This window comes from Rhipicephalus microplus, chromosome 3 (genome assembly GCF_043290135.1).
Source record: "Rhipicephalus microplus isolate Deutch F79 chromosome 3, USDA_Rmic, whole genome shotgun sequence".
Classification (NCBI taxonomy): Eukaryota; Metazoa; Arthropoda; class Arachnida; order Ixodida; family Ixodidae; genus Rhipicephalus; species Rhipicephalus microplus.
The window spans coordinates 50,137,231-50,161,059 of NC_134702.1; the positions used below are offsets into that span (position 1 = coordinate 50,137,231).

The 23,829-nt window shown below is 49.1% G+C and overlaps 1 protein-coding gene across 1 annotated transcript; it reads right to left on the reverse strand.

Annotated features, from left to right (window-relative positions):
* Positions 1-3,020: 3,020 nt before the first annotated feature.
* LOC142803727 (uncharacterized) lies at positions 3,021-13,348 on the reverse strand. Its single transcript, XM_075889482.1, has 4 exons — positions 13,122-13,348; positions 7,322-10,687; positions 5,208-5,323; positions 3,021-3,286 (listed from the first exon to the last, which is right to left on the reverse strand). The coding sequence occupies exons 2-4, from the start codon at positions 10,672-10,674 to the stop codon at positions 3,150-3,152; spliced, it is 3,606 nt and encodes a 1,201-aa protein (XP_075745597.1). The 5' UTR covers positions 10,675-10,687; positions 13,122-13,348; the 3' UTR covers positions 3,021-3,149.
* Positions 13,349-23,829: the final 10,481 nt, after the last annotated feature.

The window sequence follows — 23,829 nt, forward strand, 5'->3', positions numbered from 1 at the left end:
CTTGGAGATTACATCGAAAATTGTGGTGCGTGATTTAACGTATACATCTATAAAAAAAGGAAGGAAAAAAAAGGCTGGCTTTCTTTAAGGTGAAAGGTAATGAAAAAATCAAGCATTACCCTACGTTTTTGCGTATGCAAAAATAAACATGAATATAACTTGAACATAATTATAACATGAACCATATATAAAATAATCAGGATGGTCGTCGTTGTCTTCATCGTTGGTGCTGCAGCTACGCATTTTTTTTGAGAGGGTAACCTTAGATATGCCTCATCGAACACGAAAACAGACCGTCGTCGGCATCATAGCGAGTGAGGCAGAACAGCACCACCAGGCGGTGACGTCATCCTTCATGACGTCAAAGTTCGTCAAAATTTATGACTCCATATTACGGGACGTCATCATCTCATGACGTGGTCAAAGGTGGCTTTGTCAAAAGTGGCCCGATTCTTTAGAAATCATATATTGCGTTCAAGACGCATGAAATCGCGCCTGGCGTCTAAGTGAAATAAGCTCAGAAGTATAAAATAAATAAAACTTAGGTTTGAATGAGAAGCACACCCAGGCCGTTTAAGTGACAAGCCGGTGTTGTACCACACAGGAACGTCATTGCTTGAAATTCCTTTGGAACAATACACTATATGAATGTCATGTAGTGTGGGAGGACTCTCGTTAATGCGTCATATATTGCGTTCAAAAAGCACGGAATCGTGGCTGGCGTCTAATCATGTCAATTGCGTTACGTATGCGTGCTTTAGAGGCCCAACCAATTTAAAAAGCTCTTACATTTCTATCACCGTCGACCGCAAAAGCATCAACAAAGTGGGCAGCCACGTAGTTTCGCGTATAGCCTTCCGAACGCGCAGTGGGCCCTTCGTTGACGCGCAAAAGGAAGCATTACATGTATTCTAGGATTGTTTGAGAAGGCCAACGTTACGCGCAGAGTCGTCCTTGTCCTTGCGGCATGCTTGAGGCATGCATCGAGAGGCTGTCGATTGAGAAGCCGATGCACACGGGGCCCGATTACGCTCTCGCGTTCTACCCTCGAAAGCGAGGCTCAAGCGTCCACCAAGTTTTCCTTTTGTTAAAATGACAGAGAAGAAACGGGAGAAGGTCGCTTCCGACTTCGGGTCGTCCTTCGCCAATGCATGAAGAATCCTGCCAGTTTACCCCTATTCTTTTTTAGCACAGTTTAATATATCGAACACATCCGGGCAATGGGAGGCACAGCTTGTCATCCCTGCCCCGGCGATCGAGCTATAGCGCTCCCGGGTCACGTCAGGCAGGTGGCTGTAGTCAGTGGAGCCCTGTACTTGGGGCCCCACCAACGATCTCGTGAATAGTCGCCCCAAATACCTGTCAACAAAGTTCTTCAAGTGGAGGGTGGTAAGAAGCGTCAATATAAATAAATAGAAAATTTTAACATTATCGGAGATGTTAGCACAGTTCATCGTCTATCGCCTGACTTGCTACATGAGGGTGACATTTATTCGGAACCTCACGGCGACGTCAACGCCGACGGCGAAAATGCGCCATGCCCGCCCACACAATTGCTAATGTGAAACAAACCGGGTGTATACTTTGAATTGATCGCGTCCTCGCATACGCTCTCGGTCATGTTGGTGTGCCGAAGACGACGCGATCGTGCTGGTGCGGCTCGTAGCTGCGTGCTTTGTTAAATCTGGTGCCGCAAATTGGAGTCGTTGCACGTGTGAAATACAGCAGACGGCACATACGCTTGCTAACTTTTCCTCGTAAAGTGTGGCGCAATAAATTACTAAGGACGCTGTCGTGTACTTGCCGGTCGTTAGGAGAGCATCTTGTGAGCAGCCTTTTACTTACCACGTTGGTGTCTATACTGCTGATGTGTGAAAATTTACGATAAAAGCACATTTAAATACGGAGTTCATTGGTGAAACTTAATTAGGAGAGAATATTCAAAGTTGGCGAACGTCTGACGATGACATACCGCGTGCATTAATATAGCCGCATCCGATACCTTTCGCCTTTGAGTCACCTTAGGGAATGCATAACGTATATCCTGCAAGTTTTTTTGTATTTTGTTTCTAATAGCTGATTCAGTTTGCGTAGGAAAAAAATAACTGCCAAGCCTGCGCAGAACGCGCAGCGTAATCACGGCGAAAGCGATCTTTTGCCAACCCTTACGTGTTGAACAAAATGTACCCGGAGGAGATAAAGCCGCAATGCAAATGGTGTCAGGCTGTGGCAACATATCACATATTTTGGGAATGTAGCATAGTGCCGCCACCGGTGGATATTATGCGTGGTCCCTCTCTGGGAGGCCGTGTTGACCAGCTCAGACCCAGTCGTCCAGTTAAGGGTCGTGGAGTGGGCCACACAGGTCGCCGCCAACCTGGGGTTGATGGCCATCTGACACATTTGCTCATTCGCAGCTGCTTTCTGACGAAATAATGTTTTACCATCCACGGGAGAGTGGCAATTATGGAGCCTTTTTTTTTGAAACACTCTTGGGGAAACTACAAGCACACTTGCAGGTTACCCACAACGCCATAAACCATCATAATTTTTGTGCAGTCAAGAGGCACTCACTATACCGTATTTCTGTTGTAGGCCCGTGTGCTCAGATTTGGGTGCACGTTAAAGAACCCCAGGTGGTCGAAATTTCCGGAGCCCTCCACTACGGCGTCTCTCATAATCAAATGGTGGTTTTGGGACGTTAAACCCCACATATCAATCAATACCGTATTTCGTCCTTCGTCGAAAAGAGTGCTACGCCGACGATGAAGAATTACGCCTGAAGATTCTGCAATTGTTCAAAGCATTCGACGACCCACCCGTGACGCGATTCGCGTTGTGTGACGCCTGTTCGTTCGCTTGCATTTCTAACACGCTTTATTAACCATATTCGCACGATTTTTCTCAATACATGAAGCCTGCCTTGAGTCAGTTTGCAACGAACAGGCTCGGTAGTAGAACACTGAGGTGGCACGGAGGGAACCCGGGCGCAAAAAGCTACCCTTTTTTGTGATCTCATATGTGATCTCATAACGGGTTTTGCTGTAAAGAGGACAAACCAGAGTTTGACTACAGGCTTCTTTAATGCATGCCGTAGGATGCAAGAGTTCGCGCGAAGATAGACCGCGTTTAGCAGCGATGCGTACGCGCTATGCCAGGAGCGACTTTACAGTGGTCTTCGCCGCTGCCGTGCTCGAGGCTGTGGCGCTAGTGTTTGGGGCCGCTGAAGTAGGCGGGGCTGGGGTGCTCAGCGTTGGCAGAGCTTGAGTCTGGGGATGGAGGAATCCTGGAAAAAGTAAAAAAAATCAGGATGTCACACTTTTGAGCCGGTTTTTTTTAAGACGAAAGTCTTTCTTGGGGTACTTGAACGCAGAAATTTTGGTCTTTTTCTGTCTGTCTGTCATGACTCAGCTACCCGGCCAAGCATTTGCTGACAGCCAGCTATGTCGAACTGGTGTCTGCGTTCATACTTGTGATCATTGTGGATCAAAAAGCAAGCACAACGCATCTCTGAGGCGCAACATCAATGCGTAAGTGGTGTTTTTTTTTACTGGAATATACGTAAATATGTAATTCTAAAGACCCTAGTGTTTCTTAGGTTGAGCTGAAAATGCGACACTATGCACGAAAAAAAGCCCTCTGACTAAAATATGGTGCTGCCACCTGGCATTGGTCCTGGGTTCTGCACAAGCTTATGTTTCTCAATGTGACTGCGAGATGGCGTTCATATCTCACGCCACGCCATATCTCACGCGGATGAGACCAGGACTCGTGTAGTATAGCAGGCAAAATACTCAGCGGTGACATTTGTAGCGAAGCATATACGGCTATATTTTTTCAAATGAAAGGCTTAGAAAATATACCACTAGGCCACAAAAAAAAAACGAATTTCAGTATGCTTTAAAGCTTCCCCTTACTTGGCTCACGTCATTACACTAGGCGTATTTCTTGTCACGTGCTCGCGCCAGATGTCGTGGCGTTTTCCGGCTGCTCAGCCTCGTAGCTCCTTAGGTTCATGGGTGAAGCACAAACTGCCACTTAAAAGTTTTTGCTGATGAACAAGTGGTCGTTTTGAGTGTTTTGTTACTTAACGTCACGACAACCAGCCGTACAGGTGCGTGATGTCACTGGAATTGACCCTGTCGCTTGACATCACGATAGTGTCTATTTCAGTAGATGCGCCATGCGAAAATCGACTTTAACGTCAATATATAATATGCAGCATTACCTTAGATTCGCACTTGCTCTGAGACGTCTCTGTATGCGGAAGCTTTCTATGGCAACGGAAACTTGCCTTCGAAAATTAGTGTTGGTGCCTCTATAAAAATGCACCCAATTTCCACGTCGCTACAATATTTTGGTCACCCCAATCAACCCAAATTATAATTAAGCGATAAAAATGTTAAACCAACGTAAATATGAAGCCGGCAATTCTTCTGTCTACATTTTTCTTCGCTCATAGAGATCAGGTTAATCGCTTGTATTTTTCTCTTTATTGGAAGCTCGGCCTACATTGCTATGGCAAAAATGAAGTTGAACGGAGCCTGTGAAAGCTCATTCATCAGAATTTGTAACTTGAATTCTCGCGCTACATGAGTTTCAATCGCAGTCGCGAAATTTATTCACGAAATCACAAAGTAAAACATGAACTGGGTAGGTGGATGGGGGCTTAACAAAGTTTCACCTTACGCTACCACATGTATTATATCTAACTTGGATTGTTTCTAAAGAAATTTATCCTAAGGATTCGAGAAACATATACATGCTGATCTCCAAAAATGTTCAAATCTCGAGGGCAGTAGCGAAACAGAGATTTAGTTCTACGATCACGTTTTAATGCGGAGTGACCACATGGGTTGTCCTACGAATAAAATGCTTGAAACCAGTTTCGTCTCCGCAGCTTACACGAACAAAGCGTTGTTAAACAAAAAAAAAAAAGAGAAAGAAACGTTAGAACGCTACTACGCATATACTTTTGAATAACTCTAGCGCGAATAAGATTTAACCAGAGTTTACCGATTCACGGACCATGTAACTCGTTCTCTCAGACATCACCTTTGACGGTCTAAGTACGTACGAGTATATCCGCCAATGCCGCTTAACTGATGTAAGAGTTATTAATATTGTGCTCATCTTGGTTTTCAGGGAGGCTGTAGTCTGATATCTACCGCTCCCGCGGATTCTCGCTGCGCATGCGAATTACTCACCGGGACGCGAGGAGCCCATGACGGCGATAACGACGACCACGATGACGAAGATAAAGATGAGAGCCAGAATGATGATCAGCGAACGCTCGGGGAACAGGGACTGCCTCTCGTTTTCGCTGCACGAGTAAGTTATCGCTGTTAAAATATAGTAATGATTGATTCTTGTCGATAAGTAGTAGTAAGAGTTTCCGCCCTCCAGGTCGTGATTACTTGTTTCGTTTACTACGTCTCAAGTTATCACTGATCACCTTGCGCTTATAATATAACTCAACCCCTCCACAAACACCCCACCACAAGCTAACCTAACTTAATAAAAGCCTACTTGTTTCAAAATGACGCTCAGTATACCGCATTGAATAGTGTTTTCCATGCGTGACGCTAAGTAAATCTTTAAACTCCTGTAATGAAATAACCTTATTGCTCACTTGATTAGCTACAAAAAAATTAACCTATTTTACAGAGAAAAGAAGATAAGAGTGAGCCCCGTAACTGTCTGCATCTTAGTGCGACACCTCAACAGTAGCTCGCGAGGGATGGGGGTAAGGAGGGACCTAAGGGATAGGATTTAAAGGTATAGAGATAAAGAGAGGGGGAAGGAGAAAGCGTGGCGCAGGGACAGCGACACCCAGAAGTAAGGAGAAGATAAGAAATGTGGACACGGTCGCAGGAGTCTGAGGACGGGGCACCACTCAGCGAGAGCTCTTGTCGGCGTCAGGAGATGGCGTAGGGAAAGCCAGTCGGCCAGAGCTGGAGATCGTGGGGGCACAACCGGTCGGCACGAAATACAGAGCAAGTAAAAAAAAAATATGTGACAAGTCACCTTTACACAAGAACCACGAAGGGTTACAGTAAGTGCAGTGCCATTCTTTTAAGACGGAAAAGCATTTTTGCGGAAGCCTGCCTAGTGGAGGAGCAAGTTACATGGAAGGAATAAGTTGTCCTTCGTGACGGCTGAGTCTTAAAACTCTCTCACGAGCTCCGCTTGAGTGATTTACACATAGGTATGCTGACGTCCTTCAGACAAGCTCAAGGAGAAGGCGCAATCAGGCATCTCATATACCAGCTTTCAATTATATTCATCCGAGGTAGCTTGAGTACTCGAGCAATATGGCACGAACATGAACGTTACATTTTTAAGGCGCAGAAATAAAACTGCACCATGGTGTGATGCATAATGCATGCATAGAAACCTCCTACGCAATACCTGACCTGCAACTTGCCTTGACCCGTCTTATCAGTAATAATTCAGTCCCGTGGAGTGACACTGTAGTTTATGGGCCTTTCTGTTTTGGTCAGAGGATGAGAGCGCTCGGTTACTAGGTGAGAATGATAATGAACACGCGGAAATGACGAAAAAAAACTTTAGTCACGTCGCTTCACTGTGAGGCTAAGTGCTGGCACAGGCACTGGGGCCCACGGGCGTAGTATTTTCTGAACTATTACCATTGCACCTACTAAATAAGCAAGCGCAATGTACAGTGCCAATTTTTATTAAAAGGAACACGGCGACGCGTGGCCTGCGCACTCCAGCGGCTGCTGGCAGCGCGTTCAAGCGGGAGCGAGAGCAACCACAGTCTTTTTTCGCGTCATCGCGTGGTGAGGAAAACAACCACTCGTTGCTGATATAGAACGGCGAGATTGCAACCTCCCCCCTTTAAGGCGATCACCGGCTCGCGTAATCATCCTAAAGGGGGACGGGTCGCAATCTTGCCGCTACTTCCATATCAGCAACGAATGGTTGCTTTTGTCGCCGCAAGATGACGCGAAAAAAAACTGTGGTTGCTCTCGCTCCCGCTTGAATGCGCTGCCAGCAGCCGCTGGAGTGCGCAGGCCATGCGTTCCCTTGTTCCATTTCATAAAAATTGGCACTGTGACATAACTAAAGGCGCTGCTTTGCTGAGCGCAGTTGTAAAAGTTCACTTATCGGTCTTGAAGGCGATACCTCTCGGAAGTGTTCGATTGATTTTAAAAGTGAACTTTTTGTAGTAACGCTGTTCACTGTACGGACACCTTGTCAGCCACAAGTCGTCATAATACACGATACTCATATTTTAGGTTGGCCCTTCTATCACTACCACGGAGTGTACAAATACTGCAGATTTATTTACACTCACCTCGGGTACCGCTCTATGTACATCTTCTTCATCGCCTTCTCGATGGCATCGAGGTCTCGTTGGTCATTGGAGATGTCGGTGATGTACGGCGGCTGCGGCGCGGCCGTCAGGCCCGCCGTTTGCGCCGCTCGCTGCGGCGTGCCCATCATCGGCTGCACCTGGTAGACCTGCTGCTGCTGCGGCTGTATTGGTCCCAGGAAGGCGGGCGCCGAGGGCACACTGTAAAGTGACGCGTTTTGCGGCATGCTCGACTCGGAGGGCGAATACGAGCTGCGTCGCGAACGCCAGCGCTTGCCCCTTCTACGTCGACGGCCTCTGCGGCGGTAACCGTCCCCACCTTCGTAGTAGTCGTCGTCGCTATCGGACCTCGAGCCACCGTAGCGCTCTAGCTTGCAAAACACCCTCTCCGAGTTGGAGCCCATCGCCTGGGGTCCCATCATTGGTCCCATCATCTGCGGCCCCATCATCGGCGACATCATGGGCGACATCATCGGAGATTGCATTATCGGTGGTTGCATCATCGGCTGCTGCACTGGTGGCAATATTATGGGGCTGGCGGCTGGAGGCGGCGGCGGAGGGGGCATTACTATCACAGGAGGCGGCTGCACGACCGGAGGTACCATTGCGTTCACTGTAATCGAACGAGACCGCGATGGCATTATAGGAGTATGTGTTGGATAAGGAATGAACGAAGGGGACGGCATCGGAGGTGGTGGAGGGTGATGCATGATGACTGACTGCACGGGAGACGGCACCTGCATGGGATACATTGAACCTGACGGTGACGGCACCTGAGGCATCATAGAAAAGGAGGGTGAAGGTGGGGGCATCATAGGAGGCAGCATCATAGACGGCGACGGAGAAACCATAGGAGACTGCATGGGTGATTGGTACGGCGACTGGTATGGTGATTGGTAGGGCGACTGGTAAGGCGACTGGTAGGGCGACTGGTACGTTGATTGTATGGGTGACATGGGTGACATGAGAGGCATGGGTGATGCTGGAGGCGAAACCATCATGGAGCCACTTGGAGACATCATTGGGTACAATGGCATTGAAGACACTTGACGCGGTCGTCTAATTCGGTGCGTGGATATTTTAATAGTAGGCTGGGTAGGGTCGAAATCACCATTTGCGGGTGTCGCAGGAGGCGCAGGTGGTGGAGACCATGGGCGACGCATGATGGGAGGATAGTACGATGGCAGTGGATCGGACGGCGATCTGTAGACCGGGTGGTAATGTGGGGGAGGCGGGGATGGCGGGGCCGTAAACGACGGTGGCTGCATTGCCGTAAATGAAGGGGATGGTGCTGCTGTGTACGAATATGACGATGAGGGTGCTGGGGACATCGGTGTCTGCGGATACTGGGGCACTCTGCGGCGCAAAATAGGTGGCCTCGGAGGTGGAGTTCCGTATCCCGGCATCGGAGGCCGTGGCGAAGGGCTGCTGTAACTTCTGGGTGGTGGTGTACCGTAATTAGGCGCAGGATACCTTATGGGTGGGCTTCCATAACCACCTCGGCGCAGCCTTCTAATTCGACCATGCACAATTCCCATCTTCCCAGAGTCAGCCGAATTTGTTCCACTTGTGGACACCTCCACCTGGAGGCGCGGTGATCCTCGCCTACCTACTCCTTGAGGAGGCATCATAGGCGCAGACAGATTGGGACTCATTTGCATAGATGCCTGAAGATACTGGGAATACTGAGGGTACTGGGAGTACTGCTGCATTTGCTGGTACTGCTGGTTCTGCAGCTGTTGAAGTTGCTGTAGTTGCTGAGCTTGTTGCATCTGCTGTAGCTGCGCAGACCTCTGAGCCTCGAGTTGTTGCTGTTGTTGCTGTTGCAGTAACAACTGCGATGCTTGAGCCTGCGCCAGTTGTTCCAGGAGGGCTGACTGCGATGATTGTTGCAGGAGAAACGAGGGTGGCTGTTGAATTTGTATCTGCTGATCGATCGGCACTTGAGGATGGATTGTTACTGGAGCACCAACGTTTTGCACGTCAAATCTTGGCGTGTCCATAGGTGATCCTCCAGTTTGGCGTATCATCTGCTGAAAGACTGGTTGGGATTTGTCCAGCTGGTCGCCAGGATAATGTTGCGGTAACGCTGTCAGCTGCATCTGCAGCTGCTGTATATTGGTAGGTTGCGGTAGCTGCTGCTGTCCCAAACCGCACAGTCGCTCCTTGGATCTAGAGATTCGAACATCCATAGATACAGGCTCCGCTGGCGGTTGCATGTGGACCTGGATGGTTGGTGAAAGCGTGGGCATCCCAGACCCATCTCCGGGCGCTTGCATATGCAGCTGCGGCGGAAACACCGCGCCACCTAGGGCACCTTCACCCTGAGAGTACAACAGGTCTGCGGGCGGGTAGCTTGAGTATGCGCCGCCGAAGTAGCTGTCATCCATAGAGCAGCTGGACAGCATGTCCGAGTAGCTATCGCTTGAATCGCTGTAGAACATAGCATTGGGCATATAACGCATGTCGTCGTATAACACAGAGTCGGGTGCCAGAGCAATCTGCGAGGAAGAATACGAGCCAGTCGGTGTCGCGAAAGATCCGAAAGGCGGTTTTCTTCTCCGATACTTGACGTCCACCACAATGCCACCGCCTTCTTTTGATGGTATCGAGATTGTGGAGGCGCCACCTGGTCTCATGCGGTACGTCTGGCGCAAAGCTGGCCTTGGTCCGCCGACAGTCGAGATGCTGATGTCGCTCGTCCGCATCAACGGATCGCCGTATCCTCTAGGGCTGTACGCGCCGGGAGCTCTGGTAGCTCCTGCAGCTCCCGATCCTGATGCTCCATATCCTCCCGCAGACCCGTACCCTCCCGTAGTCGCGTATCCTCCGGCTGCTCCATATGCCCCATTGCTGCGGTAAGCCCCACGGCCCCCCGGCGAACGGGATCCTGCTGCGCCGGTGGCTGGTACCCGGCGGTGTCCGGTTGTAACTGTTGCCGCGGCGCTCTGCGTCTGGCTAGGGCTCTTGCTCCCCGAAGGTGATGTGGTAGCGCCGGCCTTCTTGCTCTTCTTGCTCTTCTTGGACTTTTTCTTTTTAGACTTACTCCCTTTCTTCTTGGACTTGCTTCCTTTTTTCTTGTGCTTGCTCTTGCTCTTCTTCTTCTTGTCTTTGCTCTTCTTCTTGCTCTTCTTGCTCTTCTTCTTGCTCTTCTTCTTGCTCTTCTTCTTGCTCTTCTTCTTGTTCTTGCTCTTCTTCTTCCCCTTCTTCTTGTGGTGCTTCTTCTTCTTGTCGTGCTTTTTCTTCTTCTTCTTCTTCTTGTGATGCTTCTTTTTCTTGTGCTTTTTCTGGTCGTCGTCTTCCTCCTCCTCCTCCTCAGCGCTCTCTTCGGTCATGTTTGCTTCTCACCTGGGAGAGGGTGGGATGAGAGCACAGTGGTCGGCCCCGGTTAGCGTCCGCACGCCGGGACTACGACGCCCGCCGCCGCCGCCGCCGCACTGCCACGATGCAGGACGAAAAGTGAACACTGCAAGTGACTACGCTTGCGGCGTACGAATGGATGACCGTACAGCCACAGCTTTTCTGGCTTTCTTTACGTGCGCACTGGCCGAGCACCGCCGAATTTGCTGGTATCTCGCTCAAAACGGCACTCACTGGCAAAACTAAGCTACAAGCATGTCAGCTGCGTTGGCGGCGGCGGGATGGCTGGCTCGTTTTGAAGACTATGCGTGCATTGCACAGAGAGGCATTTGACTTTTTTGCGAGTCCTGACTTGGCTCCCGGAACACGAGTTGTCGCCGGAGCTGACGTTTCGACAAGCGGAGTTGTTTTTTTTTTTTGAAGGCTCGAAACTGCATACCTTAGCTTGTGCCCACGCACGGTTTCAGGCCTGAAGAAGACAAGTCTTCGAAAAGTTGGCTGTAGCGACACACCGTGTTCCGGATATTTTTCAATCTCTTTAAACTGACAGGTGAACCCTCCTAAGGGAATCATTGCAATCTCGTCAGAGACTCATGCGACCCCCCCCCCCCAAACAAAACATAAAAAAACGTTTACACGTTTCTTCTACAAATTATTGCGGCAACGATTCGCCCAAAACTTAAGATTGGCCAAAAATCACATAATTTTTGTTTATATGAGCCATAAAGGCATTGGTTGCGGGAAATGGTCCAGTTGCAACTGCAGCCCCATTCCGGCCTTACAAAGGTACGACGGCGGTTGGGCAGGGTAAAAGAAAGTGCAATGAAAAGGCTATCGGCCTTACGCAATTTCATAAAGGTATGAGTCATGAAGGAATGATATGATCATCCATGTTATAACGCAGGGTTCTCGAAGTCACGCCAGCTAGCGGTCCACATTCACGAAATTCAGTCCCGCGACGACTGGGTCAAATTGTCAGCCAAATTTCCATCACACGCTACTCTGTGGTGTGATGTGAAAACCATTTCCCATGACACGTGTATGGGTCATTTAGAAAATTTGCTGTCAAGATTCCAGCAACACATCATTATATACCGATCGCCAATATACCCAAAATATCAAATTCTGGTTCCAAAATATAGAGCTTTTTTTCCACGGTTTTGTTTCGGCCCGCGATGACCGCATGACCGCAACACACATGTCAATTTCCCAGCATTACGACATATTAGCACCTATAGCGCGGAGACAAAGCGGTAAGACCACACCAGCTCGCCGAAGCCGGAGCGCACCTGAAATAACCTTTGTCGGTTCTGAAGGAGTTTGCAAGGGGGGTTAAAAGTAACTCGTCTTTTCACTGTGAAGCCAAAATTGCGTAGCGCAATCACAACCACTGCTTGCGTCCTCAAATGCAAATGTTACTATGCCGGTACTGAACCGTCTCGTGACGCTCTTCACTTGCAATGAAAGAAAGCCTGTGACGGAAAGAATAAGCTTAGTTTATGTCAGTGCCATAGCCAACAAGAGCGTAGGGGGAGGGGGGGGGCAGGGGTTCGAACTTTTCTTAACTTTTTTCAAATTTGCTTGCGTACGTATACACGTGCACATAAAAACGCACGCACGAGCATACATACAGTAAGTTGACCCTCCGAAATATGTCTGGATACGCCTCTGGTTTACATGTTGGCTTAATCTAGTCTGCTGCAGCTTGTAATACGCAGTCGTACGTGACGGCTAACCCGCCTCAGTGGTCTGGTAGTTATGACCCTCGACTTCCCTGTTGAAGAAGGTCGTACAGGATCAAATCCCGGCTGCGGTGGCCGCATTTCGATGCAGACGGAATGCTAGAGGCCCCTTTTACTTAGATGTAAGTGCACGTTAAAGAACACCAGATGCTCGAAAGTTACAGAGACCAGCATTAAGCGATGTTCGCTCCACTACGGCGACGTTCAGAACGGTGTGACAACCATGGATTACAATGGTAATGATTAGGGGGTGGGGGAGGTGAGCGAATAGTAAAATTTCATATCCGGAAACATCGGAGGTCTTCGGAGGCTTCGGCCATCGGTTGTTATTTCACGTGCACCGACATGGCACACAGCACGAGGCCGTCGAGCACTTCACCTCCATGGGAATGCCATCGCCGGGGCCGTGATCGAACGCGTGACTTTCGATTCAGCAGCCCAGCACGCGGGCTTACGTAAAGTTGTGCTCGACTATAAAAGCTTTATTGTCTGAGAAATCCTCACTGGTTCCCTTGTGGCTTCACGCCACACATGGTAGGTTCATTGTGCATTTCGTAGTTCTCAAGGTAGAAGGACGCGAGGAGGGGCTATACCGCATCGGAGGGCGACCCCCGCGTGGCGCTCCTCGATGCCACACTAAGAAGGCTAGAAGGCGCTGGAATCGAGGTCCGCTCACTCACCGTGGCCTTGCGGCAGCTCCGACGGCCCCTGTTTCCGGCTGGGGCTCCGAGACCGGCCAGAACAGGAGCTTCTTTCGCGTCGCCCAGCCAGTCGGGGGAAACGCGCCGCGCGAGCCCCGGTGCGCGCTCCGCGGGGCACGTTCTTGTTCTTAATCTTGTTCTTGTTCGCCTATTTATCGTGGCGCATACCCACTATGGTGGATTGGCCGAGAATCGAGGGGTTTTAAAAATTATTGTTCAGGTTTAGAATAATGGAGATATAATATAAAGATTGCCCATAACCTAGGAAAGAGGGGTGCTTGATCTAATGCATACAATTATTTAAATAAAGAAATGAATTATGACGACGACAACAACAGGGCTTTGATGATGAAAGCCTTTGCGATGGCGATAACACCATGCCCCACGCTGTAGAGTAGAGCATTCAACTAGTGGGACTCACCCACGTCAGGGGATTCACCACAAAGCAGGTAGATTTAAGGAAATCCTTAGATATAAATTGCAGGAAAGAAGCGTAAGTTTAAGGGCTCGTTTTAGGGGCGAAGCTCCTTTTAGGCTAACCTTGTCATGCGTCTCGCGTAACCGAGAGAAGAAAAGACGAGAAAGAAAAGAAGGCGGTATCTCCCGAACAGTATAATAGACGGCGCTGTCTCATAGGAGTGCATGCAAACAGCAGTATAGTGAGGATATCTAGATGGCGCTGTATCGCTACTGTAAGGGCTTCACCCTATAGTTCACGATGAGTGAGTGAGTGAGCAAACTTTATTTAACCAGCGGATTGAGGCGTGGGCCTAAGCCGCACCAGGGGCGGTGGAGAGACCCTGTCTCTCAGCCGCCTCCCGTGCTCGCTGGATGGCCCATATTTGATCTGTCAGATCTGAGCTGATCAGCGCGGCTCTCCACCGCGCCCCAAGCTGTTCTGGGGAGACTGCATTGGCGTCCTGTAACTGTGTGCATTCCCATAACATATGCTCTAGGGAGGCGCGTCTCATGCTACATAGTTTACACGAGTCATCTGGGTATAGTTCGGGGTAGATGCGATTTAGGTGCTTCGGGTTGGGAAATGTTCTAGTTTGAAGTCGCCTCCAGTCAACCTCCTGAGATCTGTCTAATGTGGAGCTAGGTGGTGGAAATCTGCGCCTCGACTTTTGGTAGAATTGGATAATGTCGCAGAACCTAAACATTCTGTCCCTCTCCCACCACTCATCTCCTCCCAGTACCTCATGTGAAGCTCCATTGCGAGTGCGGTAAGTGAGACCTCGCGCTACGCGGTGAGCCTCCTCGTTGAGGTTGGGAATGAGCGACGCACACGGAGTGTGGGCTGGGAACCATATAATATACCTTTCTTCGAATTCCTCGGATGATATGAGATTTGCCTTGCGGAGGAGTATATTGGCTGCCTCGGGAGATATTCTTCCTCGTGCATAGTTACGGATTGCTGACTGCGAGTCGCTGATGACATACCTACACTTTGGGGAAATTATGGCCTGTGCAATAGCCACCTCTTCCGCGATTTCTAAATTATCCGAGCGTATGGAGCACGCGTTTACGCATTTGCGGTCGGTGTTTATTACTACCGCAACGTAGGATTTGTGACTAGGGTACTCCGCTGCGTCTACGAACAACGCTTCCTTGTCTCTGCCGTAGGCCTTAAGCAGAGTTCTAGCGCGGCTTTCTCTTCTGCCCTGATTAAATTCGGGGTGCATGTTTTTGGGCAGATTGGGGACCTGGATCTTTTCCCTGATCACCTTTGAAACCGACACTTTAGTTCCTTGTTGCCTATGGTAATTTATCCCCAACTTGTCAAGGATACTCCGTCCTGTGCGCGTGCTGGCTAGCCTCTCCAACTGGGCAATCTGTTGCGCTTCTATCAGCTCCTCTAAAGTGTTATGTAAGCCCAGTTGAAACAGTTTTTCGTTGCTGGTGCTATCTGGAAGGCCCAAAGCTTGTTTGTACGCCTTTCGTATGAGTGCGTTGATTTTGAGTTTTTCGGCTGTATACCAGTTTAGATATGCCGCTACGTATATAATGTGACTTATGGCGAATGAATAAATAAGCCTGATGACGTTAGCCTCTTTCATGCCTTGGTGTTTGTTGGTGACTCTCTTGATTAGCCGTATTGCGTTGGTGACTTTGGTTACTAACCTCTTGACGGTTTCACCGTTTGTACCCTTAGACTCGATGATGAGCCCAAGGACTCTGATTTGTTGCACTATAGGAATAGTCCTGCCATTTTTGGTGTGAATTTGGGTCTCTTCGCAAGCACGGTCCCGGTTGTATCCCTTGGGTGGTCTGCCTTTAAGCGTGGGGCGATAGAGGAGGAGTTCGGATTTATCTGGCGAGCACTCGAGGCCAGTACCATCAAGATACTCCTCAATAGTGGTGACGGCCTCCTGTAGTCTCTGCTCTATCTCTCCGTCACTACCTTCACACGCCCAGATGGTGATATCATCTGCATATATAGAATGATGTATTCCGTATATTGAGTTCAGCCGCGCCGGGAGTCCTATCATTATGAGATTAAACAGCATTGGCGATATGACCGAACCCTGCGGGGTACCAGCACTGCCCATAAGCCTTTCCTCAGATCTCAGTTCTCCCATTACGATAGATGCCGTTCTGTCTGTTAGGAAGTCCTTGACATAGTTATACGCTCTTGATCCTAAGCTTAATTGGCAGATCTGATGTAAGATAGCCGTATGCGATGCTTTGTCGAAGGCTTTTTTAAGGTCTAACCCTAAGATCGCCCGGGTAGCTCTTGTTTTGTTGTCTAGAATCTGCTGCTTAATTTGCAGCATGGCGTCTTGCGTGGAGAGCCGTGTGCGGAACCCCAACATGGAATCTGGGTAGATTTCGTTCTCCTGAAGATAAGTGTTGATTCTGTCTAGAAAAGCGTGTTTCATCAGCTTCCCAGCACAAGACGTTAGTGATATGGGGCGTAAATTCGATAGATCGGGGGGTTTCCCGGGCTTAGGGATGAGGATTACTTTAGCTTTTTTCCACTGTTTTGGTATAGTGCCCTCGGTCCAGCACTCGTTAATATATTGCGTGATGTTCTCTATGGCTTGGTCGTCAAGGTTCCGTAGTGTTCTGTTAGTGATCCCGTCTGGTCCCGGTGCAGATTTGGTGTTTAGCTTCTGTAGCGCGGCCCTGATTTCAGCCACAGTAAACTCCTCATCTAAGAGCTCGTTCGGGCCTCCGGAATATGGTCCGTGCTCTATGACAGGCATGGCGGGAATGTACGTGTTGCTAGCCTCAGCGATAAAGTCCTCCTCACTGCCGTTATACTGGTGCACCAGTTTACGCAAGGTTTGCTTGTGTGCTGATTTGGTGTTATCTGGGTCTAGCAGGTGTTTGAGCATGCGCCATGTCTGACCAGCATTCATTTGGCCATCGAGACTATTACAAAGTTGGTCCCATTGCTGTTTGCTTAGCTGCTTACAATGTACTTCGATCTGTTTGTTCAGCTTGGCTATGCGCTTGCGCAAGGGCCTGTTGTGCCTCTGTCCCCGCCATCTATTCTGCAGTGATTGCTTGGCCTCCCACATGTGTGCGAGACGACTATCAATCTGCTCTAGGGGTAGACTTGAAGTGATGCTTCGCGTTGCCTCGCTGACGTCGTTATTGACATCTTTGATCCAATCTTCTATATTGCTGATAGGGTCTTGTTTTTTTTCGCGTTTCTGACTTTCCGAAACTTATCCCAGTCAGTCCATCTAATCTGTCTCTGAATTTTTGCGGCAGCCATGGTTTCTATCGCGATTTCTAATATTCGATATCACTCCCCAGATCATCGAATGTGTTTTTCCATTTAGCGGTCCCCGCGTTACGAACTAACGTTAAGTCTGGAGTGGTGTCTCTTGCAAGCCCAGTTCCCATACGCGTAGGGGAGTCGGGGTCAGTGATGAGAGTTAAGCCTGTTTCATGAATATCCTGCCATAGCGTTTTTCCTTTGGCTCTTGTGTATCCGTATCCCCAAGCACTGTGTGGAGCGTTAAAGTCTCCACCTATGACGAGTGGATTGGGTCCCGCTATATCTATGGCCTTCTTAAAGACAAGAAGGAAGCGTTGTCGTATGCGTGTGGGATTGCTGTACAAATTCAGAATAAATATGCTCGGAGATTTTTTTCTTTTAGGGGCAAGTTCTACGAGTATATGTTCAATTTCGGTGATGCGGGTGTCGTGGCAGATTGCTACGAGTCCCTTCCTTACTAGAGTGGTTAGTGTTCTAATATCCCCTGTTGAGGGGCCGATCGCCTGATATCCCGGTAGCTTAGCTAAAGCATGGGTTTCCTGCAAAATTAGAACATCCGGTTTGGTTCTGTCTCTAAGGTGTTGTTGCAAGACTGCTCTCTTCCCATCATAGCTCCTGCAATTCCACTGCCAAATAATTAAGTCCCTTTTTCTGGGCTTCCCTATTTTGAGTTGGTGATCGAAGAGGGAGGAGGGTGAAAGGAGGCAGGCCTCATGAAATTAGTTGATATAGCCACTGATGTGGGGCCCTGAGATAAGTGTGAATTTCCTTCAGTGCTTATCGGAAGGTTGGTAGCTGGAAGTATCGGAGGTGTCCTAGGGTTGAGATTGGCTACGTTAGCTTCGAGTTTATCTAGTCTGTTCATGATCATGGATATTGCAAGCGAGAGGTTGTTGGTTGCCTCTGCCTGTTCCTTAACTGCTTTCTGTATTTCGGACAATGTTTGATTGATGTTCGAGGTTTGCGCCGTAGTTTTGTCATTAGACACCTGAGCTTTCCTTTTAAGAGGTGGCGGGGTACTGTCCTCGTCCATTCGGTTATCTGGCATTTCTTCGGGGCGCTCTTGGGCCGCGGAACGCATTTGACTAGAAGTTCTATTTGTGCAGTTTTTAAGACATTGAATTTCCCGAGTAAGTTGTGATATCAATTCTCTAAGCTCAGCGTTTTCTTTTTTCAGCTCCGCTATATCACTGACATTATGCGCAGTCTCCGCCGAAGGCTCAGGGCGCGTCCATTTAGCCACGTCTGACCAGCTCACCGTGAATACCGGGTTCCCTTGATGGCCATTGCCACCCTTTGGCTTAGACCGGGATCTGGAACGGGATGTAGTGCGCCTTCTCGGTCCCGGAGACTGGGTGGTGTGGCCGCGGGGCGTTGCGCAGGACCAGGACCTTGATCTGGACCCAGGCGTTGCCCTCGTCCGGAATTTGGACCTCCCGCGTTCGGTTGGCTTAGTGGTAGGGGGGTAGTTCTCCTCGAGCGTCTCTTGAAGTTGTCGGAACCACTGGCGTTGTTTTACGATGTAGGGTGTCTTGAACTTGGCCTTGCAGAGTTTGTCAGCCGTGGGATGATCCTTGCCGCACAGCTGACATCGTGGCTGACAGTGGTGGTCCTCGCTCGGATCAGGCGTTCCACAACCCGCACATAGCTTGTCGTTTGGCCTCCAACACACGTCACTCCTGTGCCCAAGTATGTTGCATTGTTTGCAAAAGTCAACTTGTTTCCTGTATAGTGAACAGCGTGTGAGTACTCCTCTGTACATAACGTGCGTCGGGACTCTGCTGCCGTCAAAAAGGACTATCACTGTCGTGGTGTTGCCAAGACGTTTGGCTGCGATCGCCGTAGGATTTCGGGCTGTAATAATAGCTGCGGTGATGTCCCGTGGGTTTTCGTTCAAAGGAACTCCTTTGATTACACCTTTGGCAGTGAGTTCCGGGGCCGTCTCGTATGCTCCCACCTCATACAACTTGTCGTTGGCTTTGATGTGCTTGATGCCTTGGTACTTGTCTGCATGGTCTTGGTTTGGGGTGCTAACGACCAAAATGTTCTGAAAATTATTCGGACAAATCGTGTCCGTCTCTCTTTCTTCATAAGGGATCTCGGCCGCTTCATACACAGCTTTGTCTAGCTCCGTTAAGCTGAGCTTGGATAGCTGCAGTCCTCCTCTTGGCCTTATAACTATCTTGAAGTCGCCTGTCGGCAGTCTTGGCATTTTGCTGGCTCTGGTTATCCGGGATATCAGATTTGCACCGCGCGTTCTAGGTGTTCGGGTAGGGCTAGGGCTACCACGGCGTTCCTGGCTACCTTTCTTCGCACGTTTTCTGTTTCGAACTTCTGTCCACCCGTTGCCTGTGTCATCTTCCTGTAGGGTGACGTCTTCGTCTTCCCGTTGGGTGGCATCTTCATTCTGCTGCGATACCTCCATTATTGATGATTACGGCCTGTATGGCGCGAACGCCGAGGCCTGGCTATCGTGAGGCCGCCCCAGTCGACGCGGAGCGCCGGTCGTAGGAATAGTAGACGCTGCATGGTGGGGGCTGGTTTTCGGTCGTAAAATCTCGAAAAATGATCACCTACCTTAGAATATGGTCTCTTCGGATTCTCGGTGACGAGAAGAATCAGATGGTATATAAATCCGAGCGGTGCCTGGCTGTATTCGCTGCGAAATCATTCTATGAGAATGGAGCCGACGTGAAGAGCGTCCATTCACCTCGGTGACCGCAGCGCCTCTCTAGTTCACGATGATGGCGCAGAGTTTTTCAAAGCACCATGGGGTTTAGGCACAGGAAGGGCAAACTAGACTTTAAGCGGGTAGAATGAACTAGGAGGAGCTTATCTGATTGGTGGCTAAAGTCAAGGCACGAGTGAAAATTAAACCCTTCACTGCAAAGTACCAGTCTTCAACTTCGCTATTTAAAGAAAAAAGAAGATAGATCTAGTTGTTGGTTCACTAGGTATTACGGCTATAGGTGGCGTTAGCCGCAGCCCGATCTAAAGAGTACAGCTACATCAATCTATCCATCCATCCATACGATTGGCTGCTGCGCGGGCTGTGCCTGGGTACGCGGAGAACGAGTGCCTCTTTCAGTCTCCTGGATAGTCGCTGTACATGGCGGATAATTGGTGGGGCATGGTCGAAGCAGAACGGCGGGCGCGTTGAAGACGCTTGCGCTCGGATCCCTTGGCTCGTGTCTCGGACGCATGGACGCATGCACGTATGAACGGACACACGAATGGATGGACGGGTGGACGCTTAGCCCCACTCATCATCATTAACTTTGCGGATATGCTGTGATCTTTCTTGGGGACCTTCGACGCAAAAATTTTGGTCTGTCTGTCTGTCTGTCTGTCTGTATGTCTGTCTGTACATTTGTCTGCTTGTCCACTCTTAACGGCACCGGGTACTTGAAACGGCCGACCCCATCCACAGTGCCCACCAATGTTGCTCAAGATTTAGCGTTCATACTTGTGCAATTGTCAATTAAAAACAATTATTGCTCATGTCTGTGGCACCATAACAACACGTATATAATCTGCATGTGCGTCTTTCACTAGAAAAGGCATACATACATAATTTTAAGGACCGTAGCACTTATCACGCTGTGCTGACCATGCAACGCTTGCACGAAAAGGCGAGTGTTTCCAACCCTTTGCTAAGACGAGATGATGGTGGCACCCACCCGTCGCCTTGCGTTCTACACTTTATCACCTCTGAGACGGGCGCGCTCACCCGCCTCAGAGCCACGCGCTTCGTTTTCCAAGAAACCTGCCAGATAGCGCTCATGTCTCACGTGTGACGTGACTCGATGCGCTCGTTCGCCTCCGCCGCACGCTCGAGGCACTCTAACGCAGCCTCTCCAGAATACGATTCACCGATTTTCTTGCGCAGAACATCAAATAAATGATTTGTTCACTCTCTCTACACGCAAGACTATCGTCTTTTGACAAAATTTGCAGATTTACATGCAGATATGGGGTCATTTTTTTTTCTTTATTAGTCACAATAATCAGAACTAACAGACAATGATGCCAAGAAAAGTATAGGGAATGTTATTAGAAGTGACGGTAACGTAAATGTGAAGAAATAACAGTGGGTTAAAGGATAATTTGCCACCGGCAGGATCCTAACCTGCGACCTTCCAATACGTGTTCGATGCTCTACCACTGACCTACGGGGGTGGTTGTCCCTCCGTCCAATTTATATGGTGTGTATGTCAGCGCCGCCACAACACTCCGTGCACATATTGAACCAGCGAAAGTTGAAACTTGCGGCCCCGTTATTTAGCAGTGGGTTCAACCCACCGTGGTTCAACCCGACATGGCGCTGCAGCCTGTCACAATTATTGGTTACACACACAGAGTTTTCACAAAATCGCGAGAAACTTTATGGTTATAGATGTTCGCACTTCTCAATGAAGTTAGACACGCGTTTGGTTCGGGTTTGCCTCACTGTTTATTTCGCATGCTGCACATTGTGCCTCGCATGATCACAGTCACGGAGGAGTGCAGTTAGCTGTTAAATGCGTTTCGTAATGCGTTAATCACAGTGGTTGTTCTCGAACCACAGGCGGTCACAAACGTCGCAGCCCAAGTCAGAGTGCCGCTGAAGGAGCTATCGCCGAAAGCGGGCGTTTGCCCTGGCGAACGCTGCCCCGCAATCGTCACGTTTGAAGTTCGAAGTTTATTTCACCACAGTGTTACACCATACAATGTGTGGTGTGGAATGCGGGAAAAAAGCTGCGATAAAAACGCAGCTTGACTAGCCCCACATCCAATCAATACAAGGCAGAAAAAGTGACAGCATTCATAAAGTCCTGGAAACAACTAAACAGGGACAAATACATAGTTTGAAGTGGCACCAACAAGAAATATTGCATACATAAAATTTTAAAAAATGTTGACAGGATCGCACTCTTTGGGGAAATACGAAAAAATAGAAATGAGCAGAACGTAAAAACAAATCTTTGGAAATGGCTGAATCTCTCTTGCGTCATGAAAGTAAAAAAAAAATGTTCGACATATCCTGTCGCGAAAGAAGGAGCAATTGTTCCAATGATAAATTGAATTTATTTAGTATGTGGGGGAATGAATGTTTCAGCATTTGTAGAGCATAGTTTGTTCGGCATCGAGGAACCTTCCAATAATCGCTCTGTCTAGTAGGTAGAGTAAGGTGCTGCGCTCTAAGCACGCTATGGAGATAAGATTGTTAATTTCAGTTTTTAAAGACGCTAGTGAACAATATTCATACATGTTGTCAAATCTTATGACTCTGAAATTGTTGAATAAGTGGCGTTGACGTCGCAACGCCACTTGTTCGGTGTAGACACTGCGCCGTGTCGCCTATAGGCAGAAAGAAATTGGGTGTCTCTTTTCCCCTATACTTCAAGAACCCCGCATTCATTATTCGGCGCGGCGTTGTTGTTAGCTTTGGACATCGCGGGCTAACTACACTACGTACAAGGAAAAGACGGGTCTCCTGCTTGCATGGCATGTGGTGGCTTCCCGGATAATGCTCACGTTCTGTTGTACTGTCCGGGTGGTCGCGCAGCCATGGGCGAGAGCCACAAGCACATATTTATAAACCTAAGACCTGCGGCCCTGGAGGAGTGGCTAGGGGACTCCTCCCCGGACATCATGAAGACACTGCTCCAGCATTTGCGAATTCTAGGCGTATCTGATGGATAGGTTTTTTTTTAGTAGACCCGGACCTGGGTTCTTTTATTTTTCTTAAATAAAGTTGTTCTCTCTCTCTCGCACGGGCTAACTCGGCGTGGTGGTTTGCAGAATCCGCCCGCTACCGGCGCTTTCATTCCTGTTCGCGAATTAGCGCAGCTTGGAAGGCTGCCTGATCATCGGTACGCAGTTGCTGCCAGAACTCGGCCTCACGGGCCTGTTTTTGTGCCAGGACTGCGCCATCGGCCTGGCAAGTGCGAGCTCTGTCACGTTTCTACTGTCCGCGCCAGAATTCTAGAGTTGTCCGTGGCGTACGCATGTGGAAGGTTTCAGAATAAACTGATGCGAGTGCGCTCGGCGCCACAGCTGCGGCGAAACGGATGACGCCACTCACAACGCAGCCAATGACGCGTGTGCTTGCGCACGACGCTGAGAATGACGTAATTGATAGGACAGCCAATGGAGACCGCTCGTGACACAACTGCCGCACAGTTTTTCGTTTCTCCTAGCCGTATAGAGCTTTTGCTGTAAAACAACCATCCAAGGACTGCGTACATACATTGGTGCACAGATTCATAGGACGGTGAAATAAATACCATGATGATGTTTCGAGATGCTAGCCAAGCCCAATGGTCGTTTTCAAACCGTTCCGCTAACTTTAGGAACGATGAGGAAGCCGATGTCAATGATCACTGCCCTCGATCACTATGATGACGACACAGTTAAAAATGTAAACGTCAGGGAACAAACAAACATCTGCACAATGAAGTTAAGCACGGTGATTACAAAACAACTGTGATTTCAGGCAGGATATATTTTCATGGCTTACCCCACACCAGTAGCGGATCCGGAGGGGGTGGAGTAAGGTCGATCCCCCCTCCCCACCCCGCCCAAAGCCTGACAGCACACCTTCCCCCTCTCTTCAGTGTTTGCCATCCACCTGCTATCCCCAGTTAGGACAAAAGAGTAGGACCACTGTGAGCACACATTAACAGAATTTATGTCATTACAAGGCCTTCGTGCTAGTAAAAACAAAAAGTAATGAACACGCCCACCTTTCAGGCGTTAATTCAAGTGACCGCCCCAACCCTCTTAAATTGTTGGGTGGATCCGCCCCTGCACCACTCACACTATATACGTGCCACGACCGAGGAACATTAACAATAACCATCATAAGATGTGATGGGAATGCAAATGCAGCATTTTATGACGGCCTGCGACGCTCAAATAACTTGAAAGCGCCTCTGTAGTATGCAATGCAGAAGTGGCGCTTTGCCTTTC